A 26108-nucleotide genomic window follows, 5' to 3' on the forward strand; every position below is an offset into this window, starting at 1 on the left:
TAAAGTGATAATAATAATGATAATAGAATTTATTGTACATGATATATTCATTATCGGAGTCTGTTCCAACAGAAGAACACGTAACCACTGTATATACACTGTAGCACAGAACAACTTGGCACACATTACAACAACATAACAATACATGAAGTCCCCAGTATACACAGAACCCTCATATCATGTTCATCACTGTGCAGCAGTGGCTGAAGGAACAGAACTGCTACTAAAACAAACTTTTTGCCATTTCAAAGTTCTATATCTGCGTCCAGATGGCATGAGTCTGAAGGCTGCTATTGTTCATTATCAGAAAGTGACATATGTTGGCGTGGGAAGTACGATGATCTTAGAGGCAATACATCTGAAAAGTTTGTTTGTCTGTTAGACATGGACAACATAGTGAGAAAACATGAGGAGCAACACAACAGAACAGGTTGAATAATGCTTTTGTACAGTAATAACAGAAGGTGAGAGGCTACAGACTTAACGATCTTAACTTACCTATAATATAACACAGGGGTCTTCAACAGGGGGTCCGGGCCCCCAAGGGGGTCCTCAGAGTTACTACAGGGCGTCCTCCAAATCTTCCAAACCTTTTTATATTAACCACTTGAACCCTAGTGTCCTTATTCTGAGAACTGTAGCCAAAAATAGCAGATCTACAAGCTCGCAGATCGCAGCGCGAGGCGTTGTGAGCTTGTAGAGTGGCTATTTTCAAAGAGTTTTGGTGTAGAGGGGAAAAATAGCAGACTCATGTACAGGTAATGACGGCTCAAGTGGTTAAATATCTGAAAACACAAATTGACATGAATCCAAAATACACTGATGATTGTGCTGCCAAACGATTAAACTATATGGAATCTATGAAAAGGTTGTGGGGGTCCCTGCTTCATCTCTCTCTCAACTAAGGGTTCCTTGGCCTGAAAACGTTGAAGACCCCTGATATAACATGAAGTCTTTGCTGAGAACATGTATGGATAGATGTAATGTGTTGATATTATTATATTTTCTTGTCTCTACAGAGGAGCTGTGTCAGAGCATATCTGTGTCAAACTCCCAGATCCAGGAGAATGTGGTAGGTATCTACTGTACCATTTAGGGCTGCTGGGCCATGTGACTTCAAATCTATTTCGCCATTGTCTCAAACGTTTTTCCTTGATTATGTTTTATCAACGATTATATAAAAGAGAGTGAAAATAGCAGATCTACAAGCTTGGCTATTCCCACTAATTCTGTGTGCCACCATTGTGCAGCGAAGCATAACAGCACAGGCTTATGTGGTTAATCAGAGTAATGGATTTGTTGATTATAAAAAGTCAATTAGATTTTTTATTGTGTCAATTCGTTGTTATATAAGGAATAAAAACAATAGTTACATCTTAAAAACTGCTTCTCGATTATCCAATTAACCTACGTGAGCAAGATTAAGTTATTGAGTTATTGGGTTCTATAATAATATATATTTTTCCGTCAGTTGTCCTGCCCTAGTACCATGTGTGACTGTGACCTGTACAAACATACAGTATTCTGCAGTTTTGTTGTGTTGTTTGGTTGAATAAATGGTTACGTTATTTTAAAATGATTGGTAACTATGATGTGCTGTGTGTCCATGCAGGATATCAGCTCTGTGTATCAGATCTTTGCTGACGAGGTGCTGGGTTCTGGACAGTTCGGCATCGTCTATGGAGGTGAGACCTGCATGCACAAACACGCACACACGCACGCACTTATAGATCTGCTATTTTTGAGGAAAAAAAAATCTAGATAATTTCTTTGTGCAAATCTTTCAATATATCTTTTAAAAAATGTGTGGTCCGCGGCCAAATGTATGTAATTTTGGGGGGGTCCTTGATATGAAAAGGTTTGAGAACCACTGATGGTAGAAACAAAAAGAAAAACTTTGAAAAATGATTCAGAAGACATTTGTAGAATCGGATAAAAAAATATTCAAAGACTTGCACACATTTTCGTGATTTTTCTACAAGCTCACTGACTGTCTGTGTGCCGCTGTGTTGTGTAGGGAAACACAGGAAGACTGGCAGAGACGTGGCCATCAAGATCATCGACAAGATGCGGTTCCCCACCAAACAGGAGAGCCAGCTCCGCAACGAGGTGGCCATCCTGCAGGTAACCACTGTAGTGCCGGCTGTTGTTTTAACACTGAGAGGGTGCGAATGGAACCAAGTGGACCTGAAGGGTCTCTCTCTCTCTGCAACCTTGTTGATACTTGTTTTGTTTGCACTTCCATGTAGTTCCCTGACTTTTACTTATTTACGCACCACTGTTATCCACAGAAAATAGCCAATCTACAAGCTCACAACGCGTCTCAGAATGACGTGTTATATACTGCGATTGTCGGCTTAGACTTAAATGGAATTCAGAAAATCCAAAAATGTCGAGTATATAATACTCAGTGTCAGCATAGCAATATGTGTGTGTGCGTGCGTGTGTCAGGCACGTGCACACATAGACATCAAAGGGGGCTTGAGCGCCTGCCCTTTTATCCGTTTGTAAAAAGTGCCCTCTCCAGACCATGAATGTAGTTTTTACTATGGTGAAAGAAATGCAAATGCCCCCCTTTCTATGCCATACCTGTACCTAAAGGCAGCATTCAAGAGAATTGCCTTGTCCAAACTCCCCCTCTCTGCCCTCTCAATGTAGAAATCCATACCGTACACTACATCTCCAGTATTGACTTGATTCTTTTCTTGACTTGTTTAGTTCAGTGTGGTATCAAGCACCGGAAATAGCCGACCTCCAAGCTCACAACGCGTCGCGTTGTGAGCTTGGAGGTCGGCTATTTTCAATATTTTCACCAAAAGGCCCTTGTAGAAATGTCAGCCCCTGCCTCTCTAACATTCTCTGCACGTCCCCGGTGTGTGTGTGACAGAACCTCCACCATCCTGGCATCGTGAATCTGGAGTGTATGTTCGAGACGCCGGAGCGAGTGTTCGTGGTTATGGAGAAGCTCCATGGAGACATGCTGGAGATGATCCTGTCCAGCGAGAGGAGCCGGCTGCCCGAGAGACTCACCAAGTTCCTGGTTACACAGGTCACTGGGCGGGGCTTAAACCACTGGTTCTCAACACTGATTCTGATTCTAAAGTGTAGATTTGGGTCCCAGAGATAAACCAGGGAATCAAAAAGGTTAACATGCTTACATAGGAGATGTACATGCTTCTATGGAATCCTAATGACAGAGAACTTATTTCGGTCATAGTCATATACATTTATGACATATGCATTTTATTATTGTATTATATTGCTGTATTTTATTATCATTTTACTTTTATATGTTCTCTTAAATTTGCATATGAAGCTACATGTTTTTAGATCATTTTCACAGCTATTCCATTTATGAATCGCTTTTGCGGATACACAGTCCTTTGTTCTGGACTTTATACCTTTAGCATATTCTTTCCCCTCAACCAATAATGTCTTTGGCTTCAAACAAAATCTGAATGCAGAGTATGCAGAGTTTTTAATCTGTGGATGTTGTCTTGGTTGTCCTCCAGATCCTGGTGGCTTTGAGGCATCTCCATTTCAAGAACATCGTTCACTGTGACCTGAAACCTGAGAACGTCCTCCTGGCCTCCGCAGAACCCTTCCCTCAGGTCAGAACCCTTACACACTGTCTTTTACATGAACCACTTTATTCTGAGGAGAACTTAAGCCAAAGATAGCAGATCTGATTGATTGATTGATTGATTGATTGATTGATTTGATTAGAAGTTTGCTTAGGAAAAGGTACAGTTTCATGACGGTACACTTCACTGGTATAAGGTCAACTAAAAGGATAAGCTCAGGAAAGCCGTGGCTTGTTTACGTTGCAATCCTTTATTTTTTTTACGCATATAACATTGAATGACAGACTGATGTCAGATGCAGAAGATATCATGAGAATAAAATAAATAATAAAATAATAAAATTAAAAGGTATTTACAATAATCTAGAAGCTTGTTGCTTGTAGATCAGTTTATCCTGATGCACAGCCAGCAGTTTAATGATCTCTCTCTCTCTCTCTCTCCTCCACCCCCTGCAGGTGAAGCTGTGCGACTTCGGCTTCGCCCGGATCATCGGGGAGAAGTCGTTCCGCCGCTCGGTGGTGGGCACGCCGGCCTACCTGGCCCCCGAGGTGCTGCGGAGCAAAGGCTACAACCGCTCGCTGGACATGTGGTCGGTGGGCGTCATCGTGTACGTCAGCCTGAGCGGCACCTTCCCCTTCAACGAGGACGAGGACATCAACGACCAGATACAGAACGCCGCCTTCATGTACCCGCCCAACCCCTGGAGGGACATCTCTGGAGAGGGTGAGACAGAGGGCATATATATGTGTTCATATAGGACAGTGGCTTTCAACTAGCCTCGCGTAGCCAGACTATACTGCACGGATATGAGTCTGGTACTTCTATATGAAAGTTTTTTTTTCCCCAAGGGGCGGAAATGTGACACATTGTGAGTTGGTAGATCTACTATTTTCAGAATTCTTTTATTGTTTTTTATTTAAACCTTTTTCCTATTAATGACATGTTTTAACTCCATACAGTCCCTCTGCTTTTAACTGTGTGCCTCTCCTTTCCCCCACAGCCACAGACCTGATTAATAACTTGCTCCAAGTCAAGATGAGGAAGCGTTACAGCGTGGACAAGTCTCTCAGTCACCCCTGGCTTCAGGTACAACTCCACTACCCTCTCTCTCTCCATCATGGCACTCCAACCCAAGTTACTTCAGTGTGTGAAATGACCAAACCTGATTTGTGTCCACAAACTTGTAGATCGACTATTTTTGGCAAAGAACTTTGGTCTAGACGGGAAAAAAAGCCGACTGATTACAGAATTAAAGGTCAAGTTTATTAAGTATTGACGGTTCAAATATCTGAAAACATAAATTGACATGAATCCAAAATACACTGATGATTGTAGCTGTCAAACAATGAAACTATATGGAATCTATGACAAGGTTGTTAGGGGTCCCTGCTTCATCTAGCTCTCAACTAAGGGGTCCTTGGCCTGAAAATGTTGAAGACCCCTGATTTATAGTTTCTCTTGGTGGAGGAAATAAAACACTGCTTCCTCTGCAATGATGGGTCTGCACAAATAAGAATTTCACCCATTACTTGTAATGTGATGTGACAAATAAAGATTGATTGAATGATTGATTGATTGATTGATTGATTGATTGATTGATTGATTGATTTCCTTTGTGCAGGACTACCAGACGTGGCTGGACCTGCGGGAGTTTGAGACGAAGCGCGGCGAGCGCTACATCACCCACGAGAGCGACGACGCGCGCTGGGAAGAGCACGCCGACGAGAGGGGCCTCCACTACCCCAACCACTTCATCATGGCCCCCAACCTGGAGGACATGGACGAGGACCCCTAGTGGTCCGCCTATGGAAGAGCACACACAGGCAGAACACAACAGGGACGATTCAACATGAGCAGCGATTTGAGCTGATATTTTAGCTCTTTAATCAGGAGCAACATTTTAAACGAGAGAGCAAGGTGGAGACCAGACCACTAGCGGCCTTGGAAGATCAGATATACTAGGCGGTTATACTGGCGATATACTGCTTTTTTTTTAAGATGCAGCTGTTTTAAGTCAGAGTGACCTAGAGTGGACGGAAAGTGTATTTTCGGTGTATCGCTCACATTAGCAGGGACGTGCAGAGAATGTTAGAGAGGCAGGGGCTGAAGTTTCTAAAAGGGCCTTTTGGTGAAAACATCGAAAATAGCAGACCTCCAAGCTCACAACGCGTCGCGACGCGTTGTGAGCTTGGAGGTCGGCTATTTTCGGTGCTCGATACCACACTGAACTAAGCATAATCAAGTCAATACTGGAGATGTGGCGTAACAGCAATGGATTTCTACACAGAGAGGGCAATTCTTTCAACATAAGACCCTTCATTCATGTTCAGGAGAGTTTGGACAAGGCAATTCTCTTGAACGCTGCCTTCAGGTATGGCATGGAAAGAGAGCATTTGCATTTCTTTCACCATAGTAAAAACTGCATTCATGGTCTGGAGAGGGCACTTTTTACAGACTGATAAAAGGGCAGGGACTCAAGCCCCCTTTGGTGTCTATGTGTGCACGTGCCTGGGGGGGGATCGAACCTGTGATCTTTCCATGGCAGAACGGCTGCTATTGCATGACCAACACTGGGCTCCTTTTGTCACCGTGGAGACCGGTCACTACGGAGCCTGTCGCCATGGAGACAGTGAGCTTTTTCCACAAACAAAGGCCATCAGAAATGTGGCGTTGGAGAGGCGTTCTGCTGCCACCTTGAAGTGAACTGTTGGGGAAAAGCACGTGAAATCTGTACGTGACAGGAACCTGTACGCGTGATGTGAGTGCGTGGGTGTTTGTGCATGCATGCGTGTTTGTGTTGCATGTGCGGCGTGTTTGTACGCGCATGCGTATGTGTGCATGCGTGGGTGTGCAGACATTCAGAGAACACTTGATGTGCTGCTGCTGCTGTACGTCTTTCAGGTTGTTTTGTGTTACTTTTTTCCCTCCGACATTCCAGAGAGCAGCGCTTTATGGATTCAGAGACTCGACCGTGTTGTTGTTGTGAGCCAGGAGAGAAGAAATAATGAACATTTCCCAGGGAATTCAACATTCCGTCAAGTTTTCTTTTTCTCCCAGAATTCAACATTCCGTCAAGTTTTTTTTTATAACTCTTGCGCTGCCCTAGAGCAATTCGAAAGGGCCAAATATAGTATACAACGGGTAGGTTTTATTTTTATTTTTTTTATTTTTTTATCTACAAACATTTATTCTTGTATAGTGTATTTTTCTTAACTCGTTACGACATAGGGGATTTCATAAAACTACCAGAACTGTTGCCAGAGCGGTTTCTGTATTTTTTACAAAACTAATCATGAAAGTTTAATTATTGTCATTTTACTGCTGTATTGAGACAAGAAATCTCTGAATCCTTGATCGGGCAGTATGTCCATATACATTATGTTGTTTTTGTAAACGAATGCCCAACTTCTTGGTGCAACGGTGTCGCACAACAACGCTTGTAGATCTGCCATGTTGTTGCTAGTTTTGAAACATATCGTTGCTATCGTTTCTTCATACTTGATCATACTGCAGCATCACCCCAAAGTATCAAAAGTAGAAGACCCACACGTTTGAAACTCGGCGTGAAGCGATGCGCTTTGAGCTTGTAGATCTGGTAGCCTGGCATGGCCAGACTAATATCACTGCGTAGAGCTCTTTTTTGCACCAGCAGATTCGTCTGGTTGCCAGGCTACAGATCTGCTACTTTTGCTCATTTTAAATTTGAATGCTGAAAAGTTGTGGACATGCAGGTTTCCTCCCGACAGAAACCATAATGAAAGTTTGTGACTAAATAATAACCAATAATCCGATACATTGATTCCACACAGGTTATTTATCTTTCCATTTCCTGAAAAGCAACAACAGTATTGGACTAGTTTTCGACTCGACAGCAGCGGTATAATAGTTGATGTGATTTGAAACTGGAACAGGCTAATGTCTCAAATACGTGACTATAATGTACATATTTTGTATTGTTTGTGTAATTGTTGGGATTGTTTTTGCACAAAGTTGGTTAAAACTCACTTTAAGCAGTGGTTCTCAAAGTGGGGTCCGGGGACCCCCAGGGGTCCTTGAGGGGGTTCCAGGTGTCCTTATGCAGCATTAGTTTAACCTTTTTAACCCTCGGCTGGTTGAAACCAGAGCATCGCCATGCGACACGTTGTGACCTCGTAGATCTGCATTTTAACAACAAATCTCGTGGTGAGTCCCTTGTCACGAAACATTGTCAGATGGGGGGGCCGCGGCCAAATGCAGGTTAATATGGGGGTCCTTGACACACTCTTAAAGGAGACAAGCTACTGTCTTCAACTGCTTCAAAAATAGTTACTCTGCAAAGCAAAACTTTTTTCCTACAGTTCTTGAAGAGAAGGTAGACGAGAGAGAATAGCATGACTCATACCTGTGACATGAAAGTCTGCACTAGAGCATACAAATATTGAACCATTTAAAGGGGGGTAGGTCACGCAAAAGTTAGTTTATGTCGCATTCCTGACTGATCTAATAATGAATTAATTAATTAATTGAATTAAGTAGGAGGCAAGTCTTGATAAGAGCAATACTACTACTATTTAAAATGATCACTTATAACCTGGACTGTAGTTGTTTCGGAGTTTCTTTGTGGGACCACAGTAATTGGATTTTATGGGTGAATTACCGTATAACTGCTACTCCGGGACAAACGTTGATATGTAAGCTATTTTCTGTGAAGATAATAGTTTAGAGGGGGGAAAAGTAGGGCCCCTAGTATTGACCCCTGGGGGATTCAGGTCATCTCAGTGTATAGGGTTTATGTGGTTAAATAGCAATACTGTGACGTTTCAATGACACAATTGATGGCATGTCAGCTCATCGGTCGTACAAGATATGTAAAAAAAGGATTTGCTCTTAAGTAAATATTGCACAAAAATGTATTTCGAGAAAACAGATAGAAAGAGTCGACGCTAAATTGACAGAAACATGGCCTGAGCTGCTATGGAAAATCCTGAGAAGAACCATATTAGTCTGTTTGTACATAAAGCACTGCTTTGTAATGATAGTTCCTCTAATACCACCATGTCTGTTCTAAAACACAGCACTCAACAGAGATTATTTGACTGTTTTTCTTTTGTTTTCGTTAGTTTTTTCTAATTACACTCTGGACTAAAGGTGAATAAAAAAAACACAATCTCCCATAAAAGTATCACTTGTTTTTGGAACTGTTTGTATTCGTTTTTTAATTTATTATTATTTGTATCGTTTTTTTTATAATTTTTTATTCACACCTTGGTTCGTCGGGAGTGGTTGAATAGCAAATGATGTGGTTTACATTTTCTCTGTCACTCTTTATTATAATATTCTCTATTTGTCAGGGACCTGGGTGTATTTGGACCCATATACTCAACTGAAAGTACACGCAGGAAACCAAGGTGGAGAATTAATGACGACCTTACTTAAACAACAGTTACTTAACACACACTCTAAGCATATACACAACATCTCATCACACACTGTAACTCGGTATAAACAAACAACAGTACAATGATCCAGTATTATTTTTGTAAATCAATGAGAACTCAGATTTATCCTTCTTCACTGTGAAATAAATATTTGTCTTTCATGTGTTGTATATTAGCCTTTAAGGGGCTTGTGTCGTTAAATCAAGGAATAGGAATAACAAACTGAAAACATATTGTTTTACTATATAAAGATGCCATTTTCAACTGCCCCCTTCAGTCATTTCATCCTGGCACCAGGCCTGGAAAGCATTAAGCAAAGAATCGCATGCACATGCATGCATTTAACCCCTGGCAGATATGCTGGCAATCTGTTGTGAGGTGTGGTTACAGGTTTGACCACTAGGTGGTGTCGTTGCCTTAATAATACTACAGTATGTTGTTGAAACAGCAATGTTGTTGAGAGAGCTAACACTTCATGACTAACTATGATACTGACCAATGTGACCATAATACTGACCTAGATATTGCCCATGATACTGACCATGATACTGACAGCCCTCCAACACAGCCTTGCCAACACTCCTGGATTTGGCAGGAGTCTCCTGGATTTTGACCCCATCTCCTTCCATGCTCCTGGATTGTCATTTCTCCTGGATTTCTCCTGGATTGGGGTATTTCCGTGTGGGGGTGCATGCAATCATACAGATATTGGCCTGTTCACTTACAATACGTGGTGAATATTAGTATAGATGGGTCTTAGATTGCTTCAGCAGTTATTAAATCAATTTCTGTACACGTTTTGCCTTTAATTGCTGAAATTCTATCCATCATTTTCCAATGCGAGTCAAGCAAGCCAAATAAATGTATCAAAATCACAAAATTCACCAGAACACAGGAGAATACGGTACATCTACTCAGGGACGGACTAACCCCAATATGATAATCTGTGGACCAAGAAAGCACCTGTAGACCTGTTTTTTTCCTCCTATTTCTATCATTCTAGCCTTGAAAAAAAAAAAGTAAATGTTAAATAAGAGATATTACAAGAGAGCCTGAGAGGTGGTATAGTGGTCTAATGAGTAGTTATTTGGCTCAGAGGTGCCATGTTCAAACCCCAGTCTTTCAATAGTTCAATGATGCACTACTTTAGAATGTGCAAACTATACATGTGTGACTCAAAATGTCTTTATAAATGCATTGGGCGGCCACATATTCTGAGTTATGGTAGCTCTGATGGAAAAGCTCTTGACTCATCACCAGAAGGTCATGGGATCAAGTCCCAGCAGTATTTAACACTGATGTCTTGATTTTTCCCTCCTTTAAATGTCCATCGTCATTGACAATGCATTGGGCGCTTAAAGTTAAATATTTCAAAAACTACACATTATTTCAAAGTAAAAATCTCAAGCATGCATGTCCACAGTAAGGTGGAATTTTTGAATTGTGAATCAAGTTGCTCAGTTAAAGTATGTAGGAACAGCGAGGTGCCAAAGTTTTAAGATTTAAGATTTAAAAGTTAAATATCTCAAAAACTACAAAACATTTCAAAGTAAAACGCTCAAGTATGTGTGTCCACAGTTAGGTGAATTATAAAAAGTATGAATGGAGTGTTTAGGTGAACGTGTTTTTTTTAGGCGCACAAATCTGCCATTGAGCCCCATGTTACTTTTCTGAATTTTGTAAAGACTATATCTCTAAAACCATAAAACATTTCAAATATTCATTTTCAGGCAAACATTTCCACAGTAAGCTCAACACGATAAAGTGTGAACGGTGTTTCTAGGTGTACGTTTGTAGCTCTAGTAGCTTGCCAAAGTTTGTACTTTTTCCATTGACAATGCATTGGGTGCTTAAAGTTAAATATTTCAAAAACTACAAATTATTTCAAAGTAAAAGTCTCAAGGCATGCAAGTCCACAGTAAGGTTCAATTTTAATGTGTGATTTTACTTTGAAATGTTTTGTAGTTTTGGAGATATTTAACTTTTAAAACTTAAATCTGAAAACTTTGGCACCTTGCTGTTGCTACATACTTTAACCGAACAACTTGATTCACAATTCAAAAAGTCCACCTTACTGTGAACATGTATTCTTGAGATTTTTACTTTGAAATAATTTGTAGTTTTTGAAATATTTAACTTTAAGCGCCCAATGCATTGTCAATGACAGTGGCCTTTTAAAGGAGAGATACATCAAACCATCATTGTCCATTGCTCAGATGCAGAGAAACTGACACTGGGAATTGATCCCACAACCTTCTGATGATGAGTCAAGATCTTTTTCAACAGAGCTACCATAACTCATAATACATGAGCACCCAATGCATTGATAAAGACATTTTGAGTTGCATGCATGTATACGTTTGCATAGAACATTCTAAAGTACTAGAAGCTGGGCCGCCCTTCGGGCGGCCCAGCGTCTAGTCGGCGACCTGGCCAACTCGGAACAATGTAAATAGGGAATGAATGCCCCGCCCTTTAATGCAAACCCCATTATACCTGTTTTCATAGGACCCGTTTTGACCATTTGTCTGCCTGTGTCCATTTTTGCCCATATATGGAGATATCTGTATCTGTCTGTCGGTGTCCATTTTATGTCCATATATGGAGATCACTGCAGTTATAGTTCTGGGTCCATTTTATGCCCATATATGCCCATATATGGAGATATCTGTCTATCTGCATCCATTTTATGCCCATATATGGAGATCTCTGTATCTGTCTGTCTGTGTCCCTTTTATGCCCGTATATGGAGATCTTTGTGATTCTGCATCCATTGTATGCCCATATATGCCATATATGGAGATATCTGTTTATCTGCGTCCATTTTATGCCCATATATGAGATTTCTGTCGCTTTTTCAAACAATCGTGGGTCGGGTCGGGTTGAGGCCGAGCACTGCACTACCTGCTGCGGTGGGGAACGCACGTGCCGAATTTGAAATAGGGAATGAATGCCCCACCCTTTAATGCAAACCCCATGAATGCCCCACCCTTTAATGCAAACCCCAATATACCTGTTGTCATAGGACCCGTTTTGACCATCTGTTTGTCTTTGTCCACTTATGCCCATATATGAAGATCTCTGCACACACAGTACCGGTTGCGGAAAACTCTGATGTCAGACTTTATGCCCATATCTGGAGAACGCGCGTGCCGGTGGGAAGAAGGGTTCTCGAGATACGCGGATTACATACATACATACACATTCACAGAGATTTTGTGTTGACTCATGTGGCGTACGTGATGTCAGAGCCTTTTATGAAGTGATGTCACAATGACTCAGCGCTTGCGCCGATTTCCTCCGGAACAGCCTGATGTCAACAATCAGCTCCGCATAAGGAGATTCCGAACGTTTCGCGCCGGTTTCGGAAAACCGCGAGTCGGGTCGGGTCGAGGCCTGGCACTGCACTCTGCACGGCGGCGGGGAACGCGCGTGCCGAATCTGAAGCCGGTGGGACGAACGGTTCTCGAGATACGCGGATTACAAACAAACAAACAAACAGACAGAGATTTGTCGCATTTATAGATAGATAGTGCATGATTGAACTACAGGTGCTTCATCATGGTTTAAAATCCAAGCTGGGTAGTGCGTGTCAGGAGGGTGGGCCCTAAAGAATTATCGGCCAGGGGCCCTCTCTGAGTTTAATCCGTCCCTGGCCTACTATAGGAGCGACGCATGCACCGATCAAAAATTATGTCACGTCAGAATCATGGCGAAACTGAAACACCTGAAAAAAAAGTGAGTCCGAAAATCAAATACCACAATTTACGTGTCTGCGGACAACATCGACGCTGATTGGTCGCTTCTTTCCTCGATGCCTCCATTCCTCCTCGGTGGAAAGCCTGTGCCATTTCTTCCGAGGAGGCAAAATTGGTGGATTTTTTCAACTTGGCCAGGTTTGAACGAGGAGTCGAGGATGCTGCGTTCAAACCTGACAGAGTGCATGGGTATGGACGGCTGGCCTGTCTGACCGTACACTGATTGTGTGCGACCCCCAGTGGACACAGAGGAATGCTAAATAAAAGCCTGGGTTTCCGAGGCTACTGTAGAAAAGACATTTATAGCCTATACAATGTCTTTGTGAATTCATGTGCTAGTAGGCCTTAATGTTCTGCTGTGAGGACGTACAGTAGGCCTACAGTAGGCTATAGGTGTCAGGTGAGGCAAGCCCGAGTAGCCTATTGTTATGCAAAGCAAGCAGGGGATTGAAGAAGTGTTATTGATCGCCGTTAGCTTTTTTTTGGGAGCGTTTAATAATAATAATACAAATAATAATAATAATCATTAAAAACAAATTGTAGGAAACATAACATTAGAGACCCATAATGTGACAGTGTGACCGACCCTCAAAAGGGTCGCGCCAACGCTTGGGATACAGTTTGGTCTAATTCTGTAATTAATTAAAGCAACAAAGTAGATTTATTTCAGGTAATTGTACTCTAAGTAAGTGTGTTAACATGTTCTAGGGGGAGTTGACCCCCAAACCCCGGTTGGGGAGTCGTAAACCCGATGTTTATAAAGTCTTAAGGCCCATTCCCACTGGGCCAGATAACAGATATCTGGAGATATTTCTCCAGATATTTTTCCATGCAAAGTGGATGGTAGATACAGATAAAAAAAAAGTCTACCACAGATATTTGCCACAGATACTTTTATCTGTGGCAAATCTTTTTTGTATCTGTATCTACCATCCACTTTGCATGGAAAAATATCTGGAGAAATATCTCCAGATATCTGTTATCTGGCCCAGTGGGAATGGGCCTTTAGTCTTGCGTGGCCAGACTGTTGCCTCCGCGATTTGGTCAAATGCTCCCGGCATACCTTCTTTTCTTGCTCAGTTTCACACTTTTTAAACATCGGGTTTACGACCCCCCAACATTATTTATGTGTCTCTTAATGTTGTGTTTCCTACAGTTTGTTTTTAATTATTATTATTATTATTATTATTATTGTGGGCTCGCCTATAAGGCGAGCACACTTTAGATATTGTCATTATTTATTTATCTATCAGGCAATCAGTAGACGGGATCTTCGGTTCCTTTCTACTCCTACATACTTAGTGAGAAAATGAAAATAAAAACATCAATGTGTTCAGTTTACAGTGGCGAAGTGTGCTATTATTTTTTATAGCAATCGGCCAAATGGTGGCGCTGTAGGAAGCCTTCGAAAGTGCGATCTTTGAACAGGTATAGCTCATGCTGTGTTATACATACAGCCATGAAACCTGTATACACTTATGCGTCTCCTCATGCCGAACAACTTTTTCCCTCTAACTTTTGACCTCTGACCTTTAGGTCTCCCACAATTCGGAATTATATGAAAAACAGTAAAAATCTATCTCCTCCTGGGATTTTCGCGTCAAGTGCACAAAACTTTTTTCACATGAACTTTGGACCAATACGGTCAGATTGATCAACCAGATTTTTTTTAAAGTGAAATATAATTTTTTAATAATTTAATCAATATTGCGGTTTTATGCAAATTATTCTTCGGCCTCTAAATCATACATGCAAAGGTACACGTTCATGGCATTTGGCAAAGATGTGGAGGGTTAGTCAAAGTATCACTGAAACCAATTTTATTCCAATCGGCCAAAGGGGGGCGCTATACGAAGCGTTTGAAAATTCAAACTTCAAACGGGCATAAGTCATGACTCGTTTCGTTTGAAGACATGCAACTTGTTATACGCGTGCTTTGACTCGAGCGGAAGACATCTGTGTCGTTGTTAAGTAAGCTCCGCCCTTCGATTTTCCGCCATTTTGAGCAGTTTGTAAAACGCGTAAACCCGCTTTTATTCTGGAATTTTCGCTCCACGTGCACAAAACTCTTTTTTACGTGAACTTTGGACCGATATCTAAAGATCTGTCAGATCGGATTTCTTTAAAATTGAAACATGCTTTTTTAAATAAATTCAATGAATATTGCAGTTTTATGCAAATTATTCTTCTGCCTCTAAATCATACATGCAAAGTAACATGTTCATGGCATTTGGCAAAGATGTAGAGTGTTAGTCCAAATATCACTAAAACCAATCTTACCCCAATTGGCCAAAGGGGGGCGCTATATCATTTTGAGCAGTTTGTGAAACGCTTAAACCCATTAGGATTTTTTTTTTTGCAATTTGCATGAAACATTCTACACACAATCTAAGGACCTTTATCTAATATGCCTATGAAGTGCACACACACAAAAAAATTAAAAATAATAATGAATATAGCTGCAAGCAGCGATAAAGTGGCCAAAGCCAAAAACACCTCAAATCATGAACACAGCCTGCAATGGGTGTGAAATCTTGCAAGCACATTCCCAATAGGTCAAGGAACAGATACCACCCTTCTTACATTGGCCTGTTATAGCGCCACCAGCGGGTCAACTTTTGCACAACACATTTTTCGAACAAAATGGACCAATCTTTGACGTCAGTAACGTCAAAGAGAGCACTGCCTGCGATCTTGACATTTTGTACTTTTATAGCCATTGTTTTCCGGCTTGAAGCGAGCCCACAATTGTTTCGAAGGAACAATATTTTTCTAGTTATATATAATATGATATTATATGTGATATGATGAAATGAATATCAATATCTAAATACTGTGTAAAGTTCAGTGGACTGAGTGAGTGAGGAAAAAAAATGCCCTTTTTTGCGACGGGGGAGGGGGGGGAGAGGCGCTCGATGCTTCAGCCCCCCGTGGACAAAACCAGGCGCCTCTGAATCGATGTATGTAGCCTTACTAGCCTACAGTAGTAGGCTACACGTAGCCTACATTTGGTAGACCTATACACATACACGAATGTACGGCGTATGTATTCTGTCCTCTGCCCACCAGGTGGCGACCGTCGCCGTCCAATCCTCATGCAAATGAAGTTGAAAGAGCGTATTTTCCGTGGTATTTTTTTCTTCAACTTTCAACTTCATTTGCAGAAGGATTGGACGCGACGGTCGCCACCTGGTGGGCAGACTCAGAGGACAGAATACATACATACTTCTGTCCTCTGCCCACCAGGTGGCGACCGACGCCGTACATTCGTGTATGTATAATGTATGTGCACATACATCGATTTGATGACTGAACCTGGCCGCACTAAAAAACAGCCGTTACCATGCCAACGGATGGACGCCGTAGGCGAAACACCTGGAAAAAGTGAGTCCCAAAATGAAATACCCAAGCAACCACCACACTCCTTCGCAATATTTTATGAATATCATGACATTTATCCATATGGTCCCAATTTACCAGGATTTGTTCCGCTTTCTGTTCTTCTTTTAAGTTATTCTTCTGGTAGGCCTATTTATTCTGCAAAGGAAAGATTCCCCATTAAAGCAGGTGGTATTTGAACTACCAACCCCTGGGTCTCATGCACAGTATCTCAACGTATTGAGCTATCTGCTAGTTGCTGTGTCATAATTGAATGACCGTCCGCCCTGAAACGAAAACCTCAAGCACCACTGATTATAACTCATTTTGTTTAATGCAATGGTCTCATATAGAGTTCTTATTTGCCTGACTGCGAGCGCCAGACATCTCACACTACGTTTCACACACACCACCCACCAGCAGGGGGTGGTGATGTGCGGACTGAAGTGTCAGGCTAAGTTCTTATAGGCCAATTATTGCCTTCAGTTAGTAAAGTTACATTCAAGCATTGAATAGTGGGAGGCGTGGGATTTGAACAAGGAATGGTTGCACATAAAGTCAGATGCTTAGCCCATTACACCACCACTTAGACACATTGTTCAGATTAATTTTAGTACTATTCATTTGTTAGTTAGTCTTCAATTATTACAATCAAATTAAACTGCTGATTTGAAAATGGAATCTAAGTGCTGTGAGGGTGATAATTAGACTACTACACCATTCAGTCACACATCTCTTAGAAATGATGAAGTGCAACGCCTATGTTAGCTTTTAATTGGTAAAATTAAACACCCCAGCATTGAACCACAGATTAACTAGGGTTTGAACCCAGGCCTCAACAATGAGAGTCCAATGCTTAGACCACCATACTATGCCTCAAACACACTTTGCTTAAGTCTGTTACTACTCTTGGAGTGTTCTTTAGTTTTTTTTAGTTTTTTTTAGACTTTCAATCATTGAACTGTAGAAGAACAGGGATTTGAACATCTCTGAGAGTCTGATAATAGATCAAGTGCTGTTGACCTCAAAACAGTTTTGTTGCAAGGAGACAAAGCATTGGTGTGGTTTGGGCTTTAGCGTTGTTGAAGAGTTATATTGTATGTTACCCTTACATTATTAAACTTAAGTTGAAAGACTCCATCAGTGAACTCCAGGAAGACTTTGAACATGGAATCTATGTGCATAGAGTCTGATGATTAGACCACCACACCATCACTATAACATTTTGCAAACGTGTCCTTTTATCTTACGCGTCAGTAAAGTTAAAATTCTGATCTCCTGGATTATCACAGTCCAATGTAGGCAGCCCTGCTCCAACACCACATCACTCATACATTCCTAACAGGTGAAATATTGCAATATTACTTACTGTATGTGCAATATGCTATGCTATGTTTGTAAACCTGGTCCATGCAAAATATTACTTTTCTCATCAACACACATTGCTGTCAGGTAGAAACATCCCTATTCTCCTTATTTTAAGTTATGTGTTTTTCAGTAAATCAACGCCCTACTTGATCATACTACAGCGTCACACAAAAGCAGCAAGAGTAGCAGATCCACACTCAAAACAAGGTGCTTCAAGCTTTCCCCACTTTTGCTATTTTTGAATTTGAATCCTGAAAAGTAACAGTTTTGGACAGGATTCCACCCAACAGAACAGAGAAAGTAAAAGTATCAATATACTGCAACAAAGAAATACTCTGTAACAAGTAAGTCTGGTAATCAAAATTTACATGAGTAAAAGTACAAAAGTATTGGTATCAAAATATGCTTAAAGTACCAAAAGTGCAAAGTACTCGGTCCCAACATCTTTTGAAAATAGCCGATCTTCAAGCTCTCAAATGGCTGAAATGTATACAGAGCTGAAGTGGTTAATATGTTTTGTAATGATTATCAAAATCTATAAAATAACTAGTATCTAATGTTGTCAAATAATTGTAGTGGAGTAAAAGTATAATATTTGCCTCTGAGATGTACATGGAGTACAAGTAAAAGTACTGACAATTGGGAACACTCCAGTAAAGTAAAAATTCCTCAAAATAGCACTTGAGTAGACCACTGCCCAGGGGTCTATTCTAGTAGCCTGGTTCAACCAGACAATATTCACGCTGCGAGAATATATCTTTCTCCCTTTGTTAACATGGTTGGGTAGATTTTAGCTGCCCTAGGCTACTACTCTAGGTCCCCTTCATTTTCCCACCTCACCAAATATCTCTGCTAAAAATAGCCACACGACAAGCTCTCCCCGCATTGTGTTGTGAGCGTCTTAGTAGTTATAATCTCTGAGAAGAACATGTGGAAATCACAACAGCAGCAAGTAAGGACACGAGACAGGCAATGTGCTCAGGCATTGTATATTTAAATTGAATTTATTGTATTGTTGCATCTACTAGCTTAAATTCCAAAGTATATTAAGTCACACCTGAAATATTTAAGACCAGACGGTGAGGAAAGAATCACACCCACTCTTTCAATGTTCAAGCCAGCATACACCAGACCTCTAATTGGCCAAAGAAAATCTAAATGGACCCTTACAGGTCTGTAACTCTGAGAGTGTACAAAGTTGTATACACTCGGAGTTATGGGGGCCCTTGAAATGAAAACGTTTGAGGACCACTGACTGGTCAAATAGTAGCGGCATTTGTGTATAGTTACATCTTGTTAGACTCAGCAGAGGGCTGTCTGAACCAACACAATCAGCCTTTTCATTGTCAGTCAACAAAAGTGTAGTAAATACACACACTGTAATGACTGTATATACATATACTGTGTATATATGCCACTCGTTGACCCAGGTTCAACGCATGTTCGCACACACGAAACCACACACACGCACGCCGTCTTCTACCTCACAATGCGAAGAGAAATGTTTAAATTTGGAACTGATATACAACTTCAAAGCCACATGTTAGAATTGCAACATTTCCGTGTGACTTTAGTAAAGCTTTAGAGAAGTTCACCTGAATTCTGTCTATATATCTGTCTATATATAAACACTGAAATACAAACACACGGGTCCCTATACAGAAATATCGTCCGAAAACGAGACAAGACTTTAGACATACATATTTACAAGGCATTTTGTCTGTGCTAAACGAAATAACTTAAGTAATTACAACAGTATAAGGACAGCTTAGAGAGAGGAAGCAAGGCGTTTAAGTGTTTCTTGGTTCTGGTATTGTTAACAGTCCTCTGGGGTTGTTTGAGACAGGAATGTGCAGTAACAGCAGCTCTTCAAGTGCTTTCACACTTTTCTGTGCCTTTAGCCCTGGTGCTGACGTAGGCCCAGCGCTAAGCCCCGTGGGCCCAAGAGGGAAAACAAAAACAAAACATCAAATGGGCATATTGTCGCTGTCGGGCAGAAACCTCTTATCTCCATAATCTAACTTCTTGTAAATGAATGCCCTACTAAGTGCTTGTAGATCTGCTACTTTTTACTTTTGTATCCTGAAAAGTAACAGTACTGGACATATGAGGTTTCTATCCGACAGGGATGATATCCAACTGGAGGGTCCCTTGAAATTAAAACGATACTGGAACCCCCCAATCGTCACTGTAATATCCTCAGTGTTAATTTAACTTGGAGAGTGCACAAATGAAAAAGAAAAAAGGCTTAGTTTAGACCGCAGGCAAAAACCATTCATTTCTCAATTAAATGTTATCTTAAGAACCCAATGTCTGAACGTAGCCAAAAAGGTTGTCAGTTCGAATGCCAAGACGCACCGTGTGTAATAGTCTGAGTACAGAGAAGGTGGATGAACCAGTTGATCTCAACCACTGTTGGCAAGGAGCCTGTGAGCAAGGCACTGAGCAGGGCAGCTCTCGCTGGTGCATGGTTCCAATACTAGTGGTCTGATGCAGGGGTTCTCAAGGTGGGGCCCAGGGACCCGCAGGGGTCCATTCGTTTCCATTTGTATGCTCTCAAGAGTTATGGGGGGCTTGAAATTCAACAGTTTAAGAATCTCTGGAGGTTAGAGAGAAGCTGATGTCCTGTAAACAAAAGGTCACAGGTTCTCACAACTGAGCTATCAAAATATCCTTCAGCAAGGCACTGAACACACCTCCTGTGTCTACACTCCAAGAAGACACAGGATAGGAAAGTCTTTGTTAAATATAATACTGAGTGAAGATTGCAGCAGCAGCAGGATCGGGACAGTGTTTTACATAACCCATACGACAGAGGCACGAGTGGGATTGCAGCCGCAATAATCCGGCATTATTGCTAAATGAAATGAGTCCTGCTCTTGAGTTAAAAGCACGCCAACCACAGTTCGATAGAGGATGAAGCAGGCCAACATGGGTCACTACTCACTAGCAGATGAACTCTCACCCTGATAACTGTCAAAAAATACAAACATGCGTCCATCAACATCATGTGTCTGTCTTGTGGAAGTGCTGTCGAGCAAAGCCATCGTACCCCAACTTGCTCACTCCATTGTGAGTGACAGTGGGTGGGGGGATGCAATGCTAATGATTCACGTTGCTGGTTAAGTGACCTCACAGTACTTGATGTTGCTTATCCATCTTCAACCGTGTCTTCGTAGAACTGGTCCCCTCGCTAATGCCAATTATAACACGGCACCATTTCTGTCTACTCACTCTGCGTCTCATTGGTGGGCTGTGGACAGTTCAGAGACCTGCCTGCCAATGACATCATCGATAGGGATCGATGTTGCTAACGAGCAACTACAGCCTTTCTCTCTTCCTGGAAAGTTAGCGTGTTGAAATAGAAACCGTTTGCATTAAAAAAGAAAACAAATAAAAATAAAAAAAAGGTTGAAATCTACCGATGATGTCACTGGTAGGCGGGTTTCTGATTCTGATCTGTCAATCATATGAAGATAGGTTGACAATGGGTCAAAGTGGTCCTTTATCCATTGCGCCCTATTTTCCAAAATGTTCCAAACCGGTCAAAAAATGTCCAAATCGCCTGTGACGCCAGTGTTAATAAAGTGGTTAAAGGACAACTTGTTTTTTTTACAACAAGGGTTCATATTTTAGATTGTAATTAGAGAAAAGAAAAGATGAGTGTTAAAATGTTTTCATTTACTGCTTTCTATTGTTTTAGCGATTTTAGTATTTTGATTTCAGTGGGTGGGGTCATGCGTACAAGTGGCTAAAAATGACATGTAAAAAATACATATTTAGCCACTTGCGTGCATGCCCCCACCCTGGGGGCAAGCATGCAAATCAAAATCGTTGAAATCACTAAAACGATAGAAAGAAGTAAATGAAAACATTTAAACACACAAAATATGAACCCTTGTTGTAAATAACCAAAGTTGTCCTTTAATAAGGCAAAAACAAAGCGGGAGAGATCTTCTTATAAACGTTTTTAAAATATATAAATATGTAGAATTTAAGTTCTCAGTGACTCAGCAGCCTCAGGCGGGACAGGAACCCTCCCAGGATGGAGGAGTGGGCGTGTCCCGAGGAGGAGGAGGTGGGCTTAGAAGCGGCAGTGGGCGGAGACAGGGTGGGGGTGGTGGTGACGGCCTTCCCCCCCTGCATGCCCTTTTTGGTGTTCTGGTGCGCTGTTTCCTGGTAAGGGATGGTGGCGCTGTTGTGCAGGTCGGCGTTGATGAAACACTGGCTCCCTCGGATGTGGTCGACGCCGCGGGCCAGCCCGTGGCCGCCGTGGCGGGGGTCCCCCGCGCGGTACGGCAGGGGGAAGCAGGGGGGGGGACCATCGTCCTCGGCGATGGTGGTGGGGATCCGCTCGTTGCTCAGGTATCTGTAGAGGGCGTCCTGACCTGGAGGGGAGGAGAGGAGGAGGAGAGTCAGAAAACGGAAAATTGTTTCGAGAGATGCTCGTTATGTTTGGATTGATTGATCGATTGATTGATCGATTGATTGATTGATTGATTGATTGATTGATTGAGAAGAATGCATATTGTCGTTGTCGGGTGGAAACCTTGTACTGTATGTCCAAAACCGCTTGTATTTATCGCTTTAAAAACGATTTAAAATAGTAAAAATAGCCGATCTACAAGCACAGAAGCACACGCCTCGCACCGTGAGTTTTGGACATATGAGGTTTCAACCCGACAGAGATGATAAAGTCTGCATCAGGTACTAAAAACAAACCCTGCAAAAATAAACTGTTAAATCTTAAACGTTCCACCTGACTTCAAAAACCCCAAAAAAGGTCAAGGATATCTTACACTAATTATATGAACTAGAAGCTGGGCCGCCCTTCGGGCGGCCCAGCGTCTAGTCGGCGACCTGGCCAACTCGGAACAATGTAAATAGAGAATGAATGCCCCGCCCTTTAATGCAAACCCCATTATACCTGTTTTCATAGGACCCGTTTTGACCATCTGTCTGCCTGTGTCCATTTATGCCCATATATGGAGATATCTGTATCTGTCTGTCTGTCTGTCGGCGTCCATTTTATGTCCATATATGGAGATCACTGCAGTTATAGTTCTGGGTCCATTTTATGCCCATATATGGAGATATCTGTCTATCTGCGTCCATTTTATGCCCATATATGGAGTATCTGTCTGTGCCTCCAACTGTGTTGCAGACACAGTGCCGGTTCCCCCTTTAATGCAAACCTCATTATACCTGTTGTCATAGGACCCGTTTTGAACATCTGTTTGCTTGTGTCCATTTATGCCCATATATGGAGATATCTGTATCTGTCTGTCTGCGTCCATTTTATGCCCATACTGTATATGGAGATCTTTGACCATCTGTTTGCCTCTGTCCATTTATGTCCATATATGGAGATATCTGTATCTGTCTGTCTGCAATCCATTTTATGCCCATATATGGGGGCATTCATTTTATGCCCATATATGGAGAACGCGCGTGCCCGTGGGACGAACGGTTCTCGAGATACGCGGATTACATACATACATACACACTCACAGAGATTTTTTGTTGACTCATGTGGCGTACGTGATGTCAGAGCCTTTTATGAAGTGATGTCACAATGAGTCAGAGCTTTCACCGATTTCCTCCGGAACAGCCTGATGTCAACAATCAACCCCGCATAAGGAGATTCCAAACGTTTCACGCCGGTTCGGGAAAACCGCGCGTCGGGTCGGTCGAGACCCGGCACTGCACTCCGTGCCGCGGCGGGGAACGCGCGTGCCGAATCTGAAGCCGGTGGGACGAACGGTTCTCGAGATACGCGGATTACAGACACACAGACAGACAGACAGACAGACACGCAGAGACTTCTCGCATTTATAGATAGATGAATACCCACAAAATACCAGATGATACAGTCATAATACTTTATCACACTTTCATTGCCGCTCAAATAGCATGGAGACCATGCTATCTAAGACAAACTACTTAAGAAAATAACTGAACAAAAAAACCTACACACCCTTACAGCCCAAGGTGAAGCCAGTAGCCAAGTGTTAACAAAGATAAAAAGCTAACGTTGTTAATTAGTCAGCAGAGGTGAGGAGTTAATGAACAACACGGTAACAATTCTAAGCATGCAGGCTGCAGTGGCTCCAGTTTGTCCAGCATGGTTAATGAGCCTGTGAAATGACCACAATGATAGCGGCTAGACTCGTGAGTCGTGACGCGTTGTGCACTAAATATAAATCCGGCATAATGGGCCGCCAAAATAAATGAAAGTAGACTAGACTAAAACATTTCAGATTACTAAAATATCGCCTAGAACTAAATGGAATTTTATTCAAAAGATTGTAAAAAAAAGACTGCAAAAGATTGCTGCTATTTGTAAAAATGCTGCTATTTGTAAAAAGAAAATCCTCATACCCTGTATTCTACATAATGACACTCTGTTTAACACAATGCTAACCTTCCAACTGTATATACTTTCCCCATTTTCTTAAATAGTTTTTTATTAGTTTGACACTTGCTTTGGCAATGTAAACAGTTGTCTCATGCCAATAAAGCTCCTTTGAATTGAATGACTAAAACTAAATCTAAACTTAATGTAAAAATTAACACTGCTCTGTTTGTGTGTGAGGAATGGATGACGTCTCGATTCCATTCAGCTCTGTGTTCCGTTCCGTAATTCTGTTTAGTTCATTCATTTTTACAGGAACTTCCATGATCTCCAATGTGTGCCAAACTCCTACTTCTGTTTTTTTCCCAGTACAGAATTTGCCTTGGGTACGTTGAACAAAATTGCATTCCGGAAAAGAGACCGCATTGCACTTTGTACAAGGAAAAAAACTGAAGACGCCATTTCATTCAATTCAGTTTGCTCGACTGTATTGATAACACAGGTAAAAGGAGGATCTATTGTGTATCACCCACAGTTCAATGGAAGCATGAACAGTATTATACAGTATTACACAGCCTGCTCACCTGTCCTTCCCTGGGCCAGCCAGGGTCTGGAGGACACGTCAGACAACACTGAGCCAGGGTTCACTGGCATGGACAGCGGACGAGGTTTACCTGCAAAGCAAACCGTTCAAATAAACACCTATTATTCCTTAAGGCCGGGAGTTGGGAGACTCGGGATGTTTGAGGTCACGGACACATTTTATTATGGGTTGTGACTCCTAATGAGTAAATATCCCCCCATTTTATTTCCATTTCCTACGTTAAACAAAAATTTCAAAACATTAAAAACATCACAACTTTTCATCAGTTAAAAAAGTATTCCAATACTTTTCAAAAGTATTTAATAAATGAATGAATAATTATATACATTTATAATAAAAATATACAAAGGTTTAAGAAGTAGTGAAGCACATCTACAAGCTTGTAGATCTGCTATTTTCACTAGTTTGGGTCCCCGGGCAAACATTTCTCCTTTGGGTCTTGAGCCAAAATGTTTGGGAACCACTACTTTTAGGTACACGTGTTTACTTACAGTACATTACAGTCTTGCGGTGTGTGCGTGCGTGCGTGCGTGCGTGCGTGCGTGCGCGCGCGTGCGTGTACCTCGTGTGGAGGCTCTCTGGCGGAGGCGTACAGGAGGCTGCAGCAGGAGGCAGTGTTCAGGAGGAGCGGCCTGCGCTGACACCTTGTGTTCGTAGTCGGCCACGGTGAACCTCCTCCTGCTGTCCTGGTCCCGGTAGGAGTTAGGAGACTTACACCTCAGCTTCACGCTGCCATGTGTGTTCCCATCCCTGGAGGGGACACCACCACACGGAGGAGAGAGAACATAGTTTAACATTTTTACCTCTTAAAACCCCAAAAATTCACGGGCGCCCACTGGCCTACCGGTCCAGGCGCATACTACATACTGTAGGCTCTGATGCCTGACAACGTGTTGCAGGTTTGAGTCACGATCCCGACGACCTTTGCTGCGTGTCACTCCCCATCTCTCTCCCCATTTCCTGTCAGTCTACTGTCCTATCAATAAAGGCATAAAAGCCCCAAAACAAACTTAAAAACATCAGAACGACATTACGTGGTTTTGACGTTACCAGGTTCTTACCGTGGAATGTAGGGTACGTTTGGAGGAGGAGGAAGGTACAGATCCAGGATGTTGGGTCTGTCTTTTTTGGCGTGAGCGTCTTCAGTGGGAGGGGCTTTGTGTAGACCTGGCGCACCCTGGTAGGACGAGACAGTACCACACAACACCCGTTATTGGCCAGTTGACTGATTTCACCTATCAATCAAACCTCTCTTTGTGATACACGGTAGGCCTATATTAATAAGATAATTAAGGACCCTTCCTACCCTCAGGGAAATGCTAAAGACCAGCCGCTTCAAAGACAGTTCCTTCCCTACAGCCATACGAACTCTGAACTCCCTCAGTACCCCACTCCCTCTCCCCCCTCACACTAACTAAATGGCTGTCTGTCTTGTTTTCTTGTTTCTATGTTTTATTGTTGGAAGTGGTAATGGTGTAAATGTCTGCATGCATGTATTTATGTCTTGATCCTTGTTTTGTCAGAGCCGCAACTAATTTCTGTACTGAAACTAAATACCACCATCCTGGTTGTGTGGCAGTAGACTTGTCACTTGTAATGTCATGATGTGTAATTATGTGGCAAACAGATTAACTTGATGTACTG

General features: G+C 41.9%; 2 protein-coding genes across 3 annotated transcripts in view; one reads left to right on the forward strand and one right to left on the reverse strand.

The window, feature by feature from the left end:
* The window catches only part of LOC308300241 (serine/threonine-protein kinase D3-like), a gene marked incomplete at both ends in the record, with an annotated part of 54965 nt that extends 49586 nt beyond the window's left edge, over positions 1 to 5379 (forward strand). For both annotated transcript variants that reach the window (XM_080744054.1, XM_080744055.1), the window contains 8 exons: positions 1020 to 1072; positions 1613 to 1685; positions 2018 to 2124; positions 2888 to 3049; positions 3513 to 3611; positions 4040 to 4307; positions 4585 to 4670; positions 5206 to 5379. In XM_080744054.1, coding sequence (XP_080600180.1) covers positions 1020 to 1072; positions 1613 to 1685; positions 2018 to 2124; positions 2888 to 3049; positions 3513 to 3611; positions 4040 to 4307; positions 4585 to 4670; positions 5206 to 5379 — 1022 coding nt within the window. The remainder of the gene's footprint in view (positions 1 to 1019; positions 1073 to 1612; positions 1686 to 2017; positions 2125 to 2887; positions 3050 to 3512; positions 3612 to 4039; positions 4308 to 4584; positions 4671 to 5205) is intronic.
* Positions 5380 to 18528: 13149 nt separating this feature from the next.
* Positions 18529 to 26108, reverse strand: part of LOC308301331 (connector enhancer of kinase suppressor of ras 3-like) — a 58277-nt gene continuing 50697 nt past the window's right edge. The window contains exons 10-13 of the mRNA XM_080745282.1: positions 25526 to 25641; positions 25027 to 25214; positions 24445 to 24534; positions 18529 to 21893 (exon numbers count right to left, since the gene is read on the reverse strand). Coding sequence (XP_080601408.1) covers positions 21508 to 21893; positions 24445 to 24534; positions 25027 to 25214; positions 25526 to 25641 — 780 coding nt within the window. The 3' untranslated portion in view covers positions 18529 to 21507. The remainder of the gene's footprint in view (positions 21894 to 24444; positions 24535 to 25026; positions 25215 to 25525; positions 25642 to 26108) is intronic.

Source organism: Nannobrachium achirus, assembly GCF_963921795.1.
Source record: "Nannobrachium achirus genome assembly, chromosome: 16".
NCBI lineage: Eukaryota > Metazoa > Chordata > Actinopteri > Myctophiformes > Myctophidae > Nannobrachium > Nannobrachium achirus.